At 53.0% G+C, this 16,213-nt stretch overlaps 1 protein-coding gene and 1 long non-coding RNA gene across 3 annotated transcripts in view; one reads left to right on the plus strand and one right to left on the minus strand.

The window, feature by feature from the left end:
• Positions 1 to 4,765: 4,765 nt before the first annotated feature.
• On the minus strand, positions 4,766 to 8,451 carry IRX5 (iroquois homeobox 5). Of its 2 annotated transcripts, none has more exons than XM_027879020.1 (3): positions 8,106 to 8,451; positions 6,437 to 6,842; positions 4,766 to 6,200 (listed from the first exon to the last, which is right to left on the minus strand). In XM_027879020.1, exons 1-3 carry the CDS (start codon positions 8,352 to 8,354, stop codon positions 5,434 to 5,436), a joined length of 1,422 nt encoding a protein of 473 aa, XP_027734821.1. In that variant the 5' UTR covers positions 8,355 to 8,451; the 3' UTR covers positions 4,766 to 5,433. The 2 variants fall into 2 exon arrangements, with proteins under 2 accessions (XP_027734821.1, XP_027734820.1); XM_027879019.1 differs by having other exon boundaries at positions 4,766 to 6,197; positions 8,106 to 8,436.
• A 2,120-nt stretch (positions 8,452 to 10,571) lies between these two features.
• LOC114055162 overlaps positions 10,572 to 16,213 on the plus strand; it is a 14,810-nt gene continuing 9,168 nt past the window's right edge. Inside the window, exons 1-3 of the long non-coding RNA XR_003570669.1 lie at positions 10,572 to 10,692; positions 11,182 to 11,238; positions 14,311 to 14,371. This is a non-coding gene — a long non-coding RNA (uncharacterized LOC114055162). The remainder of the gene's footprint in view (positions 10,693 to 11,181; positions 11,239 to 14,310; positions 14,372 to 16,213) is intronic.

A 16,213-nucleotide genomic window follows, 5' to 3' on the forward strand; every position in this document is an offset into this window, starting at 1 on the left:
GCAGAGTGCTCTCGGGCAAGAAACGGCAGAGCCCGCGCAGGAGCCGCTCCAGCGGCCACCCCGTCGGGCAGGGCCGGCACTTCGGCTAGGCGCGCCCCGTCCCATCCTTCTCCTGCCCCGGGAGAGCCCCTTCTCCGGCAGAGAAAGGGCCCCGGGCTGAGTCGGGTCGCGCCGCCGGGCGGCCGCTTCCGCGCCCGCGGAGGCGCGGTGGAGGAATGCGGGGACAATGCGCCATCTGTCACCGCCGGGCCGCGCCGCGGCCGGGAGCGCCGCCGAGGGCGCTGATTTATGCTGAATGCGCCTTAGAAGATCTCGATGTAGACTTTGTCTTTCTCTGTCAGAGCCAAGTAAAAAGAAACAGCTGGCCTGAATTTTTAGCACCCATAATTAATTAAGAGCTTCATTCCTGGGATTTGATGATTCAATAAAGCAAGACCCTTATTCCCCTATGTGATTCCAGTGAATATCTACTCCACTCCAATCCTTTTGGGTCCCAAGATAGGGCAGATTAACACTCTTTTTCTGTGGGAGAGAAGGGAAAAAATGCCTCAAGATTGCATCTGAGGCGCACACAAAAGGTAAATTCAAAACTGCCACTTGTTCTCTGCAAAGGCTCCTTATTCTCCGCTATTGATGTATTTGTGCCAGGTTTTAAAGAAACCAGAGGGGGGGATGAGGAATTAACATATTGCTCATTTGGAAAAACAGCCGGTTCTGGTTTTGGTAACACTTGTTCCCTTGCCAGCCACAGATGTCCTTACTAATAATCGTGGCAGGTCACAGAAAGAGGGGAGCGGGGAGGAGGAGGGGGGCGGGTTCCCCGGCACTCCCGTGCCGCTCCAAGCCTGCCCTGAGCAGGGCTGCTGCTGCAGGGGCAATACCGCGGAGCCGGGCGCACCGCACCGCAGGGCCGGCTGAGGAGTATTCGCGGCCGCGCACCGGGACGGGCCGTGGGGACGAGAAGGGTTTTTTTGGTGTGTTGTTGGGGGGATTTTCCCTTTTTTTTTTTTTTTTTTTTTTTTTTTTTCGCTCATCTCCGTTTTGGGTTGAAGTTCCCGGACTTTTCCCTGCAGCAAACCCCTGTGGTATTTTTTTATTCGCCTTCTTTAAACTTGCTGACCGTCTGATGTTCTCTTGGCGGAGGAGCTTTCACATAGTTTCTAGGCACGACAAGGGAAGATGCTGTTCAGAACCTCTTGCTGGGCGGGGGGTGTTGGGGTGTGGGGAGAAGTCCAATAAGCCAATTAGACGCGACCGCGCCGTCCCGGCCGCCGCGGAGGCTCCGCGCCGCGCGGGAGCCCCGTAGGTTAATCGTGACAATTGGAAAAGCAACACTCGCGGGCAGAGCAGCGGGGGAGATGTAAACACGGTCCGGGGTGTTGAGGGTCTAAATTAGGATTTGTTTTGTTTTTAAGCGTGAAAGAGGAAGCAGCAGGGCTGCGCCAGGCTCCCCGCCTCTCGCCCTCCGTCCCCGCGATTGAGAACCGGGGCAAAAGGTACAGGGGGGTCCCGCCGCCCCTGCCGGAGCTCGGGGGCCGTGCCGGCTGTAGACCGCACCCCCTGTTCCCTCTGTTTCCTTTCAGGAGAGAGAGAATTTTGCTGTGGATGGAATTGATAGGACCGATGGCTGCAGCACCGGGCTCCTGGCCCCCCTGGGGTCTTGTCATCCCGGGCGCTGAGGTGGCGGTGAGCCCATCGGGATGGGCACGGCTGACCCGGAGGCACTTGCCCTGGTTTCTGCGGGGAAGTCTCTTCCCTCACCGGGGACAGGGCACTTAGCTCGGCCGGGCGTGGAGGGGGAGCCGCCCCGGCTCTCCGAGGGGAGCTGTACTCCCTGCCCGGCGGGCTCTCGCTTTCTGCCAGGAGTCCCCTCATGTCCCCTCCAGGGTCCCGGATCCTCTGTCGTGTCGACCTGGACACTGAACTGTTCCTGCGGCCCCACGCGTGGGCCCCGCCGGGCCAACACACTTCTCGGCCGCGCTGGAGGGTCTTGGGGGGGATGTTGGACTGTCACCTGCGGGAGAGGGCGGCCCCTCTGCCACCTGCGCCGCTCGACCCCCGCCGTCGGGGCGGGCGGTGTAGGGTGTCGCGGCCCCCCCCGCCCCATCAAGGGCTGCGCCGTGGGGTCCAGGGCGGAAAGGGGAGGGAGTGGGAACGGAAAGGGGCGAGCGGTCTCTCCCGGGCGGGGAGCGGCGCCCCGCCGAGGCAGGGCCGTTCCCACCTGCGTCCGTAGGCAAGCACCTGCTGCCAGCCGCGCTGATGGGAGCCCAGCTTGCAGGGCCCCGCCACTAGCCCCGTTCTACCCCCTCGCCTGCCCCAAAGCTCTCAGCAGCGGCAGCAAAGCCCTCCCGCCGCCAAACCGCGGCCCTGCCCGCGCCCCGGGAGGGCTCCGCTCCCAGCGTGAGCGTCGCTCCCGAGGCTGCTCCCGACTAACTTACGGCAGCTTCACTGGCAGCAGCCGTTATTTTTATTTTAAGATATCCTCACTTCTTTTTTTTTTTTTTTCTCTTTTGAACAAATTAACATGCCAGAGGCAAAAAAGGCGGACGCTGCCCCATCGCCCCCTACTCTGCTGCGGAAAAGAAACTGGGAACTTCGTGTTTATGTTAAAGAATAGCCGTACAGTATTTCTCCTGTGGCAAGGGAAAAGGGTGAAGAATAAAACTGTTGTATGAAATAGATGGGGCTACAATAATAGTTACGGTTTAAAATAAGCGACAGGCTGCAACCTAAAGGAAACGGTTAATTCCCTTAGGAATTTATACATCAAACGAAAACCGTATTGAGATCTGTAATAGACCTATTCAGGATAGCCCCGATTATAAGGAATAGGGCTTTTGAACGAGCGAGGCTCCTAAGCTGCTTTGCAAAATAGCTTTTTCAGAGATCGGAAGATCAGCTGGGGAAAGGTAGAGCGACAATTAAAAAAAAAAAATCTATAGCTATATGAATAATTAAAACCTATTTATTTTGAGGTAGTCGTTCCTCTGCGGGACCTGTTGTGTCGGGAGCGCTGTCCGAAGGGGCTTTGTCGCTCCCTATAGCAAAGGGCGCTCGGGAGTTTCCCCCTAGTTCAGCCGGGGGCGATCTCCGCCGGGGGGACGGTGCTGGGAGAGCCCGGGCGGGAGGCGGCCTGCGGCGCTTTGCCTCCAGCCCCGCACATCGGGGCTGCTTCTGCCCGGTCCAGCTGTACCCTGCCCCTCACTGCGGGAACTTTATCCCGTTTTAAACAAGGCAGGTGAGTACACTAAAGAGCACTACTGCGCAAAAAATACACTTTTCTGCAGGTCTCCCCGACAAGAAATGAAATATCCAAAAGAGGATTCGAGCACTTTTTAAAAAATTAATTTCTAATTTATAAAATGACAAAATAATATTATCCCAGGAATATTTGATTCAGTTTCAAACAATTTTGATTTTAAAACAGGTTATCTAAAAAAACAGTTGTATAACCCAGCAAACATGGACTGCATCTTTAAAACCCAAACTACAAACTACTATTTAAAATCCCGTAAAATGTAAATATGCATGAATAAACCTGTTACAGCTAATAAATGGCTCTGACAAAGTTGAAGAGATTACAAAATAATTATCTGGCTCGTAAAGGAAAAAAAACCCAAGCAAACCGAGGGGTGTCTCAGCCCCAGCCCCAGCCCCAGCGGTTTCAGTCATATTCCCATCACATCAGTGGCGATGTCACTGTACAGCTGACACCCACAAAATCCACACTGAACAGGGAGAGATCCGTTCCTGGAGCTGGGTGCTGGTACAGTCCTCGCGATTATTTGTTCGGAGGGGACCTGGTCTGCTCGGACAGCCGTACCGACGGGGACTGACTTTTGGTTCGAGGTTCCGCGCTCTATGTCTCTGGGGAGCCCCTAATCCGCTCGGAGACCCACTTTCCGCTGCCTTAGGCTTTGGAGCGGCGGAACAGCAGGGAGAGAGCTCAAGGCGCTCTCTTTCCCCCTCACCCAAGGGACGTCTGGTGGCTGGGACTGCCCCGGCTGCGCGGCCCCTGCCCCACCACTCGCTGGGGCGCAGCGTGGAGCGGAGCGCTGCGGCCCCGCGGGGCTCCCGCACGGCCGAGCGGGAGGCGGGAGCCAAAGCCGGGCCGAGTGTGACACCTACCTGCCAGCGCCGGGAGCACCGCGCCCGCGGCCGGCCCTGCGCGGGGCTGCGCGCCCGCGGCCGGCCCCCGCACCGCCCTGTCCCGCGGGCCGGGGACAGCGGGGCAGCGCGCCGGGGGAGGGGAGCGGGGGAAGGGAAGGGGCCCAGGGCGGCCCCCGCCGCAACGAGAGCATTTGCCCGTGCAGTCGCCGGCCCCGGCCGCCGCCGCAGCACCGCTGCAGCAGCGACGCGGGCTAAATCTGGCAGAAAATCGAACTCATTAGCAAAGTTCACCAGCTGATTGCTTTGCATAAAACACGACACTGATTGGAAGTAATTAGGTTAAAAGATGGGACTGCGCTTCGATTTGGTGTTTCTAACAAGTGCTTTTGTGCGTGGCCTGATTTAAGCCTTCACCTCCGGGAACAGCGTCCCTCCCGCGCCCGGCCCCGGCCCGCTGCCGCCTCTCCCGGCCCCGCGGGCTGCTTTCGCCTCCGGAGCCCCCCGACCTTTTAGAAATTGCCTGTCACTTCCAAAAACACTTCAGGTACTACTGTGAGGTCCTAAATGGAGCACCGCGTCTCATTTAACGCGTGTATTTTTTTTTTTTTTGCAGCTATGCATGTATCTGCCCGTTGGAAAAAGAGAGTGGTTTTGATTCTGTTAAAAATCTCTTTTAATTAAATATTTGCATTTTACAAAGGCGGCTGTAGTTTTTGTATCTAATACGTATAACCTATTTCCTTCTTTTTTTTTTTGTTCTATTTTTGCATTATGGTTTAACTCACACCCAAGGAAAAAAAAACAATAGTCATAAAAAATTAAATTAAACTTGTATATATATATTTTAAAACTATGAAACAATTCGGAAAAAGACACAGAAATGTATATATTTATATTACGAAAACAACATTAATGCCTGTACAGGTGTCTTGATTTCATAATTTACTTCAAAGATACTGTATTATCAATTTAAATACAAAAAAGCTACATTAAATATACAGAATAAGATTTAATACAAATCTTTCTTCGTGTGTGTGTGTGAGAGAGCATGTCACTCCTTTGCTTTTCACTTGGTTAAGACATTTCTGGGCGGTTTCTACCCAGCCATTTCCAATAGACTCTATAAACTTTTGAAGAGGGTGCTGGGATAGAGGGGGGAGCTGGTCTTTTTCTGTTTGTTTTGTTTTGTTTTTCTTTTGGTAGTGGAAAAATAACTGCCAAAGCAATTTATTATTTCTCTCAAATAAATTAAAAAAAAAAAAAAAAAAAAAGAAAAGAACAAAACCACAGTCCCAGGAGGGGGTTAGGGAGGAGAAGCCGATATTAAATGTTGGACATACCTTTCTTCAGTTCGTAAGGTGAGTCTTTGCAAAGGTCTACTTGGGACTGGCTCCTGATCATTTTAGTGTCTTTAGCCAGGCTCTCGGCTCTGCTGAGGACAGTCTGGTTTAATCCATTGAAGTGGGCGCCGGGGGAGGCCGCGGTGGGGCCGCCGGCGGGGTGCCCGTGCAGGGCCCCGAAGGAGCCGTAGTTCGTGTAGCCGGGATAGAAGGGCGCCGTGTAGTAGAGCGGCCGGGGCAGGACCGCCCCGTTGGGGAAGGGGCACTGCGCGGCCGGCGAGCGCGGCCGCGGCGACGAACGCGACGGGCCGCCACCGCCCAGCACGGCGGGGCCGGGGGGCGCCGCCTCGCCGCCGGCCTCCTTCGCCTTGTCCGCCGAGGTGGCGATCTCGGCCAGCGACCAGAGCTTGGGCTTGGCGAGGGCCGCCTGCTGCGGCGAGTGGATGACGGAGGCGCCGGTGGCGGCGGGCAGCAGCGGGTGCAGGTCGGCGGCGTGTGGCGGCCCGGCGGCGTCGGAGGGCGGGCGGTACGGCGGGGGCTCCTCTCCGCCCGCCGGCGGCGGCCCGCGGCCCGCCGGACACGGTCCCAGCGGGGAATCGCCGGGCGCCTTGGGGGGGATGGGCGGCCCGTCGAGCCGCTCCTCCGCCGGCTCTTTGCAATCCGAGTCGCTGAGGCCGCTCTCGGCCTCCCGAGGGCCGGGGGACTCCTGCAGGCGCTCGCAGCCCGGCGCTGCCTTCGGATCCGTCGCTCCTGGGGGTGGAAAGGAGAGGGGTGGGGGGCAGCTCTCAGGCTCGCCCTGCGCCCCCCAAACACGCCCACCCACTTCGCCGCCCACCCCTCGGTCCCCGCCGTCGCCAGGCCCGCACCGCTGCCCGCCGGCTCCCCCCGCCACGGCTGCCCGCTCAGGGGGACAGGCCGCCCCGCACCGGGCCGGGGGCAGCCCCGAGGGCGCGGGTGAGGTGACCCGGCCAAGCCCGCCGTTCTACCTGTGTCTGGCGTCCCGGGGTCTCCCTTGTCCTCCAGTTTCTGGGGCTCGTCCTCGTCATTTTTCTCCAGGTCGATGTTCTCCTCTTCTTCCTCGTCCTCGCTGCGGTTTCGCGGCGTCCAGGTCATTTTGTTCTCCTTCTTAAGTCGCCGCCGCGCGTTGGCGAACCAGGTAGAGACCTGGGTGAGGGTCATTTTGGTGATGATGGCCAGCATGATCTTCTCGCCCTTGGTGGGGTAGGGGTTTTTCCGGTGCTCGTTGAGCCAGGCCTTGAGGGTGGCCGTGGCGTCCCGCGTCGCGTTCTTGCGGTATGCGGGGTCCCCGTAGGGGTAGGAGCCGAGCGGCGCCGCGTACGGGTGGTACCCCAGAGAACCGGCCATGCCCGGCGTGTGGTCGTAGGGCGAGCCCTGGGAAGAGAAGGGAGAGCGGCCCGGCGGGGCGAGGTCAGGCGGCCGCGGGGCGACAATGACACGGCAAGGGCAGCGCCAGGGCCTGCCCGCGGCCCCTGCCCGCGCCCTCCCGCCTCTCCCCCGGCGCTAGGCCCTGCCAGGCTTCTCCCCCGGCTCTTTCCCGGGAGGATGGGTGGAAGGGCTTGGGAACTCCTGGGGGCCAGGAGCCTCCGGCCCCAGGAGGCCACCGGCTGCCTGCAGCAATCCAGCGCCTCTCCCCCAAATGCAGGAGCGAAAAAGCAAGTGGGCATCGCGGTGTGGGGGCGAACAGGGGCAGGGGGACCGGAGCCTTCTCCCCGCTCTGCGATCGTGGCAGGCAACCTGCCGGGCCCAGGCGGCCGGGCGGGCTGGGCCGCTCCTTGGCCTGCCCTGGGGCAGGAGGAGGAAAAAATAAAGAGAAGAAGAGAAGAGAAAAGAAAATAAGATAAAAGAGAAACAGAAAACGGGGGAAAGAGGAGGGTAAAGAGAAAGCCCAAAGAAAAGAAAAGAAAAAAGAATACAGAAAAAAATACACAGGAACTGTGAAACTCTGCCCAGACCCTAAAAAGAGGGGAGAAGCTGAGCAAAACTCGCCGGGTTTTGGGGGGAGCTGCGGGGTGCTGGCGGCGGCTGCAGCTCTGCGGCGAGGATGTCCTGCACCCTGGCCGGCCCCGCGGTGCCCCGCGGGCGCGCACGGCGGCGCAGTGCCCTGCCATCCCCTTTACTTCCCGCACAGCCCAGCGGAGCAGCTTGCGGCCATGGGATTAGAGCTCTGCAATATTTAAGCAGCCTAATTATCGCCGTGCAGGGGAAAGTTGCCTGGGTTTATCGCTCGGATTTCTCCCATCGCCGACCGGTGCTGGGTTCATTCCCTTTTCAATCACAATAAGCTAATTGTTGAGGATTTACGACTGCTGTTTTATATACATATATTTTTTTAATATTTTTTTTTCGATAGGGAATGAAACCGATCCCTGCCTGCCCCGGTCCCGCACTCCCGGGCCGTGCTGGTGGCTCCCCCCGCGCCCGGCCCTGCCCGCCGCTGCCGCCAGCAACAGTGTGCGGCAGCGCACGGCGGCGATGCGGGAAAGTTGGGCGGCAAGGCGGGGAGCCGCGCTCCCTTTTGTCCCCGAGATCTCAAATATAAAATGGGAACAAAAAGCAGGCCCGGGAGGGGGGAGCAGGGGCCCGCGGGATGCCGTCGTGCCCGGCGCGGTGCCGCCTGCCCGCGGCTGCTCTTACCACGTAGGAAGTGAAGGCGGCGGCGGCGGCGGCGGCCGGGTCGGTGCCGTACTGGAGATGGGAGTTGTAACCCGGGGAAGGGGCGGTAAAGGCGGTAGATCCGGCATAAGGGGAAAAAGCGGAGCCCGAAGAAGATCTCCCAAGTTCATCGGTCCTGGGTCCGGAGATCACGCTGGTGCTGTACGCCGGGCAGGAGTAGAGAGCCAAGGACGCTGACGGCTGGTACAAGTAACCCTGAGGATACGACATGGCCAGGCGCACACATATACCCGGGAGCCCAAGGCGCCGGGAGGGAGCGGCCGCGCTGCCGGGCTGGGGCGGCTGCGGCCGGGGCTTCGCGGGCGCCTCTCCGCCCTCGCCAGCTGGGCAGCGGCGGCACCTTGCTCTGCGCCGGGGCTGCTGCTCCGATTTCGCCTGCAGCCGGGCACCGCTTCCTCCTTTTTCTCCCCCCCTTGCTTTCCCCTCTTTTTCACCCCCCCACTCCCTCCTTTCTCTCTCTCTCTCTCTCTCTCCCCCTTGCACTGGGGGGCTTTTTTTTTTCTCCTTCCTCCTCGCTCTCGCTTTCCGAAGGGTCCTGCCAAGATGCTAAGTTGGAAATTGCAGCTCCTGACGCCTTCTGCGCGGCCCGGCGAGGCTCCTCCTTCGCGGGGTGTTGTCAGTGGAAGGACTGGCAGGACCCCGCTGGGCTGCCGCGGCCGGGCCCAACCAGCGGGAGGGCTCCGCGCTTCCCTGGCCCTCCCCAGCGCTCAGAGGCTCAAGTGCGCCGGCTCCTGGATTGCAGTCACCTCCGAGCCATTTAAGATCAGCTCCAACTTTCTGCATGTGCTAAATACCGTGCGGAGCCGCGCTGCGCCGGAATGCAAGCCAATCAGTATATGAAAAAAAATAGATCTTTAATAAGATTTATTAGCCGCCCGGCTCCCCCTCTGCACAGCCACCCCTCCTCGTGCTCTCTGCCCCTGCCCCTCCCTCCACTAAATCACTGGAGGTGGGATATACGGGGGGGGGGGGTGGTGATGGTGCTGTTAGTTTTTCTTTTCTTAACAAAAAAGGAGATTTTCGTCGGGGGAGCGCCGCAGCCCGGTCCAGTCCGGTCCGGCAGCGCTGGGCTGCGTGGCCGGTCGCCCCCGCGGGCAGGGGCCGCCCCGCAGCCGGACCTGTTGCGGGCGGCTGTGAGTGCGGAGCGGCGGTGGGGCGTCCAGCCGGGAGCAGGGCTCGGCTTCGCGGAGGGCTCGGATTTAGTCTTTCTCAGCGCCGGTCGCGGGAGAAGGGAGATCCGGAGGGGAGCGGCGGAGATGGGTCCGTAGGCACCGCTCAGAGCGAGGGTTTGCCCGTGGATGTGCGGCTATCCTCCCCCACTCCCCCCGGCTTATAGAAGGGTCGAGGGGGAAGCAGATTAAAACCATATGAACTGGGATAAATCCCCCCGATCAGGAGATGTAATCTCTTATGATTCCACCAGATATATTTCCCAACAGAAACACATCCCGATTTATTCCCTTGTCTCTTTTTTCTCCCCTCGCTGCTGAGGCGAAGGCTGCTCCCGCCGCTTCGGACCCCCGGCCGCCGGGACCCGCGGGGCCGGACTCGCCTCGCACCCGCAGTGCCTTTCGGTCGAGAGAGGGAGGACGATATAATTATATTTATGTTTTCAAAATTTATTTTCTTTTGTAACTTTTGCATTTCCCCGACCCTAATGCTCTCGCCTCTGTCCCCAGCGCGACGGATGCGGAGACAGCGAGGGGCGGGGGTGTGTTTTAAAACGGGCAGGCCGGGGCAGGAGCTCCCCGTGTCGCCGTGGAGGCGACACCGACACCGCCCCGCTCCCTCCCTCCCTCCTTCCCTCCTTCTCTCCGGGGCTCCGTCCCGGCGGCAGCATCCACAGCCCCCCCAGCTGGGCACAGGCTGAGACCTGCCGGGCAGCCCCGCTGCAGCGCCGGGGCCGGGGCTGGAAGGGAAGGGCTGGCCGGGCAAGGCGCGCTCTGCCCGCTGGCTTCGGGGGCACCGCCCGCACTACACCACACTCCAGTGCATGCATTAGACTACACTACAGTGCACTACAGTACCCATCAGTCCGCGGCCCCGCCAGTCCCGCCCCCGGCCGTCCCGGCGCATGAGTGGCTGTGCCCCGGCCGGCGGCGGGCGCTCCCCTCCCCGCACGGGCCGGCCGAGCTGTCCCTCAGCGCGGGGTGTGGAGGGGCGGCGGTGGCGGCGCGGGCCGCGCTTGCCGGGCAGTCCGGAGGCGGCGCTGACAGGACGGCGCGCGGAGGCGCTGCGGGCCGCGACGGGCGCTCCCGACCTGCGGCAGCCCGGCTGGGTTCGGCTGGGCTGGGCTGGGTTCGGCTGGGCTGGGCTGGGCTGGGCTGGGCTGGGCTCGGCTCGGCTCAGCCCGGCCCGAGGTGCGGGAGCGGGGCCGCGGGTCTGGCCGCGGGGCGCGGCGGCAGCGCTGCCCCCCACCCTGGGGCGCCCCCTGACGGGCGGGGCAGGGTCCCCGAGACACCGGGACACCGAGACACGGGACACCGGGACACGGGACACCGGGACAGCGACCCCGCTTCGGTCGCGGGAGCGGCGTTTGGAAGGAGAGGTGGGTGCCGGCACCCTCCTCGCCGATGCTGACGAGCTGCGCTCTGACTGCTGTCTCTTGCGCCTTCCCTCCAATTTGGTTTGGGTCTTTTTTGTTTGTTTATTTGTTTGGCTGGTTGGTTTTGTTTAATTTAATTTTTTAACGTACAGCGTGCCGAGTTTCGTCTCAAAATCCATGCGGTTATGCCCCGGTAAGCGGGACGGGTCCCCGGCTCGCACGCTCCCTTTACATGCTCGATCCACACAGGTGTGCACTTTCATCAGTTTTCAGCTGCACGGTGTCACCGGTGTTTGTCCCTGGGTTCATTTTGCGATCGCTCTGGAGCGCTGAATTTCTTTTCCCACTCAAAAGGGCTTCTGTCATAATCCTCTGACAATCCCCTGTGCTCGGGGAGTGAGATATCGTCTGGTCAAGTTTTATACATTTAACATTCGCTTTCTATGTGAGTTGAATAACTAACCGCTTTTCCGTACTCCTTTCTTTTTGTAGGGTGAAGCAGAAGTTTTAACCATCTTGCCATGGCATCTGACTTTTTTGAGGAAAGAGGTAAGGTTAACATCATGTAAAATTACCCTCTTTATTTCTGATGTTCCACTAATCTTTCTTCTGTAGGCGTACATTTTGGAAACTGTGGTGAGTTCATGCATAGTTTCATGCATTGCAACATAATACCAGAGCTGATTAATAAACGGTAGTGATAGGACTCTTATGCCGCCAGGATTGTAAATGTCTATCAAACTGACATTCTCACTACATTATGCCACTATTATATTCTTTGCAGTTTTAAAAGAACTGTAGATAATTATTCGAGATATTGAAACATTTAGTTTATAGTTCTATTGCTGTGGTTGTCACCTTCACTTTATATCAAATTTGAGACTCATTTCTTAAGGATGTCTCTATTTTCTGCTTTATTTGCACATTGATAGCTCTACTGAATGACTAGTCACAGCAACTTTTCCCTCTGATAGCAGCATATTAAAACGTGAAAGCCTAAGACTAATCTGCTTTGCAGGACTTTTGAGCTATTTGGTTGAAGGGAAATAAGTTTGTTTCAAGACCATTGTTTGTGTCGTTCTGTCAGTTCTGTTAACAAATGTGGGGCTTGAGGATGCATTTGTTGCTTCTCTTCTTTTTTTTACTGAAGGTAGGTGCATTCAAAGGTATGCATGAGTTTTTGGTATCAGGAGACTGTGTACTTTGTAGCTGCCAGTGAAACTATATCAGTGCAAATTGATATTAAAATTCCGGACTTCATATATTTTTGTCATAAGTTTTTGGAAGACAAATTATTAATTCAATAGAAGAAATGTTTACCCTTAAAATCTTGCTTAATGATGGGAAGTGCACTCTTAATTTTATTTAAATAAAGGCATATGAATTTAAATTCAGCTTCTATAAATAAATAATTAAAATCACTATTTTTATAACTTTCAGTCTGATGGGTTGGTCCTGCAAAGGTGTTTGAAAGGATCTTTGATTAGTTTGGTAGTCAAACTCCAGTAGGGTTTTTGACAAGAGGGCAACTTGGATTTAAGATGACTGCACAAAATGTGACCCAAAATGTGGTAACATTTGAATTTGCATATTTGTTTTTGTACACTGGTTTCTTTTGCATAATTTCATTTAGAGTGTGCAAACATATGTGGCACAGCATAAAATAGCTTAGTAAATTAGTGCATGAATATATAATAGGGATCAGCTGTGAGTATTTTCTTTCTGGGAGCGGAAAAAGAAGCAGACGGGTCTTTAAAATAACAGCAAACTGTATTTTAAAAGTACAGGCATTGATAGGCTCTAACTGTGAGTGGTTTGGTTCCAGGTGGCTTGTAGTGAATGGAGTTAAAGTTGGGTATCTTGGATATGATACACCTTAATTTAATCACTTTAGTAGCTACTTTCTGTTGAAACTTTAAAATCTAACGATCCCGCTTTTATTGCAGTCTTTAAAGATCTAATCGTTCTTGTGTGTGTCTGAGATGTAAAACTTAGTGCAAGGAGAGGCAACAGATTGGTTCTGTCATACGATTTTGTTGGTTTTTTTGAGAGTACTTAAAAGATTATGATGGATAATGCTGTCTTGCCAAAGAATGCCGACACAGGTGTTCATCATTATCTTAATTAAGATCCTGAGAAAATGTCATCTTTCGGCATGAATTATGAAGGGAGATGCATTAGGAGATCATTTCAACTCTTTTTTTTTTTTTCCTTTTTACAGGGGTAGATGAGAAGGAGGCTGTTTTCTCAAAACCTTTTTGATATTTCTTTATCAGAGTACCTGACCTTACACACTCACTGAGTAATTTGTTTTTCCAATTCGATTTATGAGTATGTTACCGAGAGATCAGTAAGGGAATACTCTTTAAAAATTTTTAAAAGTAATCCCCCTCCCATATATTGTATCTTGTATAAGGCTGGCCTATAAAAAGAAGCCGCTGAGACTCAGATGGAAATTGCTGCTGGAAGCATCTGATAAGAGATGTTTTATACACTATATTTAAAAGCGTTAACTCATAACAGAGAGAAATAAATACACATGAATATTCATTTTTTTTAATTAGGCATGAAGAGAAAAGAAATTTCTTTTCTCATCTTTGCACTACCATGGAAGTAAAACTAATTAGCATGCGAAGAGGAGGGAGGGGCTTGTGTTTTTGTGTGTTAAATCAGTATTATTAATTGAGCAAGAGCTAAAAAAATGCATGTAAAATATTGGCTGTAAAACTTAGGGGCACTTTCCTTCAGATACTGCTGCCGGCTTCCCTAAGATGAAGTGCTGGGAGTTACAGAGGCAGTAAGAGCAAAGGAAGTGCTGGTGTTTTGTGGCTCTTAGCCTAGGTTAACAGTCTTAGGAAGAGCTCTCTCTGCAAGATACCCTCCACTGCTCTGCTGTTCCTTTTGCCTGCACTTACTTTGCCCAAGATGCCCCTTATTCACACTCTGTGTTTGTGCTCTGAGACTGAGGTGTAAACTTGTGAACACCTAGAATAACTCTTCTGTGTCTAGCAATTGGATATTAGTTACCTTAGATAAAGTTTTGTTTTTCTCTAAAGGCTATATAAAGTCATTTTTTATTCACTAGAAGGAACCTGATTATCAGTTTCAGGTTGTTTTTTTTGTTTTTTTTTTTTTTTAATTGCTTCAGCAAACCTTTTTAGTGAGTGGAATAAAACACAGAAGTGCAGCTGGCAAGCTGTTTTGAGCACCTAGTTATTGTATTAAACATGTAACTCCAAAGATCTTGACAGTATCGTGGAAGAACCTGAAATTGTATTTCAGTTTCCTTGAAGTTTCCTGTAGTTAACTTAAATGGCATTATTTGCTTGAATTTGTTGGCATAATATGGACTATGTTAGGGATGTCTTTAGAGTTTATTTTACTTACAGTTCCATGGACAGATGCAGAAAATAAACTCTCAGTGAAAAATGAAAAACTGCTCTCTCTCATGTCTGGAACAAGTTTTTCACTTAAAGCAAACCACATCTACTGTTAGTTGGTCCTTATAGCAAATGAAGAGCAATTCAGTGGGAAGGATGGCTGTGGCTCCCTGTGCCCTTTTATGAGACGTGTGTGTGCCCATAGCTTCTCATATGGTGGCAGATTCCCTTTTGACTGCAGGTGCTGCAGTGTGGTGGGAGCTCCTGTAGCTGGAATCTGGCCTGCTGCGTGGGTGTTAGAGGTGGGTGACTTTTAATAGCAGTGTTATGTTCCAAAGGTTTTGTGCTTTATCTGCTTTACTTACATATATTTGCAGTCCTTATGGCCGGTGTTTGCAAGAGCTCAGCGGTACCTCTCTGAGGAGAAACACAGAGCCAGGTAAACTTTTTAGCCTTACACCCAAATAGTTCTTTTTAACAGTTAATAGTTTCTGAATTTTATTAATATTAGAGCTTTTTAGTTTCTGTCCCTTAATGTGGACAATGCAAATGTGAATGATTCTTGAAACTGTTTTTTTGTTCAGATTAATGGGAGTATATTTGTAGAGCCAGAATAATGTGTGATTTGTAATACATAAGTCATGGTTTTAGGGGAAAAAAGCAAAGCAATTGGACCTTTCAAGGTGAATATGGATTATTATAACAGAGTCTACCGTACTAATAAACTTGGGAGTGGTCACTCTCTTAGTCTTCCCGAAGGAGATGCATCTTCCCGAGCAACTTCTTTTTTCACAGTGGAGCCTAACCTTGCTCCTTCTTTTCATAAGCACATATTTCTTAGCATTTTGAGCACAGATCAAGAGCACAGCATTTACCTCTGAAATAATCTCTGCTGACACCTACAGAAATTTTCATGCCCTTCAGATTTAATTTCGTATAGAATAATGCATGGTATAATATGTAGGTCCTCTGTTTTCAATTAAGCTGTATTAGGTAACTATGCTCTTCTTTCATATCCCATAGCAAAGTATCAATAACCAGATGGCAGTGTGCTGGAATAAAAGAGAGCTACAGGCTTGGCTGCTACTGTACAGCCAAGAACTAACATTTTAGCCTGTGTGATAAATAAAACCGAGGCTGAGACTCTTGGCGTATTGGAGTTGCACTAAATAATTCTACAGCGCTGTTTATAACTGGTTTCATTGGATAATATGCAGCTGTAAAACCTGCTTGAAGCTTTTATTAAGAATACTCTGTCATTATAAAAAGGTGCCTACAACTTCTTTATGATATTGGCAGTGCAAGAATTACCTTGTTTGTGCTGGCTTGCTGGCTGTTGTCTAGTAAGGACCTCACTGTCTCCCAGCTTCTATAGGCATTAGGTTCCATGAATGTCTCTTGGGAAGAGGGAAAGCTCTGTAGAGCCTGGGTTGCAAAAGTTAGTTTAAAGGTATTTTTTTCATCTATACTTTTTCTTAAGTTTATTTCAGTATTTAATTTATTGCTTCAGTTAGAATTCAGCTGATATTCTCTGTACTATAAACTGTGCTACTGTGTCCCTGAGTGAAACTCAAGCTGAGGTCACCTGGATAGATCTTTGAGAGGAGGCTCAGAAAGGCTGAGAGACTTTAATACTGGCTGAGAAAGGGATGGGAACACTTGGTAGCAGGCAAAGGGACTAGACCTTTTCTCCCTCCGTTTCTGGCACATCCCATGACCTAGATTTGTTCATGTAACTTCAGCCTCAGTTTACCTAACTGGAACTCTCTGCTTGTCCCAGATATGTTCAGATTTAAATTGGTGTCTGTGCTCATATAGTTGTGCTTTTGAGCAAGAGCACTGTTATTAATGCTATTACTGATTTATTAGCTAAATGCCATTAAATTTTTGTATTCCACAGATCTTTGTTTTCCATAGGCACCTGTTTGTGGTGGGCCTCTCCATATGTCTGCTTTTTTGTCTTTATAGAATGCACCCAAGAGCAGCAGCAGTGAGGTTCACAGTGGGGAAAATGAACCCAGAAGTCCATCCTATCCCGTACCTTCCTGAGTACGGGAAGAGACCTCACACAAGCCAGAATGCATCTGGGCTTGCAGCTCTTTTTAATCATATTAAGTCCTATTCAGAGTTAATGGTAAGTAGTC

This window comes from Empidonax traillii, unplaced genomic scaffold, assembly GCF_003031625.1.
Source record: "Empidonax traillii isolate 1590-97213 ecotype Southwest subspecies unplaced genomic scaffold, ASM303162v1 scaffold49:size1601597, whole genome shotgun sequence".
NCBI lineage: Eukaryota > Metazoa > Chordata > Aves > Passeriformes > Tyrannidae > Empidonax > Empidonax traillii.

What these genes read in the sequence shown, in the direction of transcription:
- IRX5 (XM_027879020.1), bottom strand. Translation starts at nt 8,354, where the DNA reads ATGTCGTATCCTCAGGGTTACTTGTACCAGCCGTCAGCGTCCTTGGCT. An exon ending in CCGCCTTCACTTCCTACGTG is followed by an intron (nt 6,843 to 8,105) that starts GTAAGAGCAGCC and finishes TTCTCTTCCCAG; the next exon opens with GGCTCGCCCTACGACCACAC. An exon ending in CCCCGGGACGCCAGACACAG is followed by an intron (nt 6,201 to 6,436) that starts GTAGAACGGCGG and finishes TTCCACCCCCAG; the next exon opens with GAGCGACGGATCCGAAGGCA.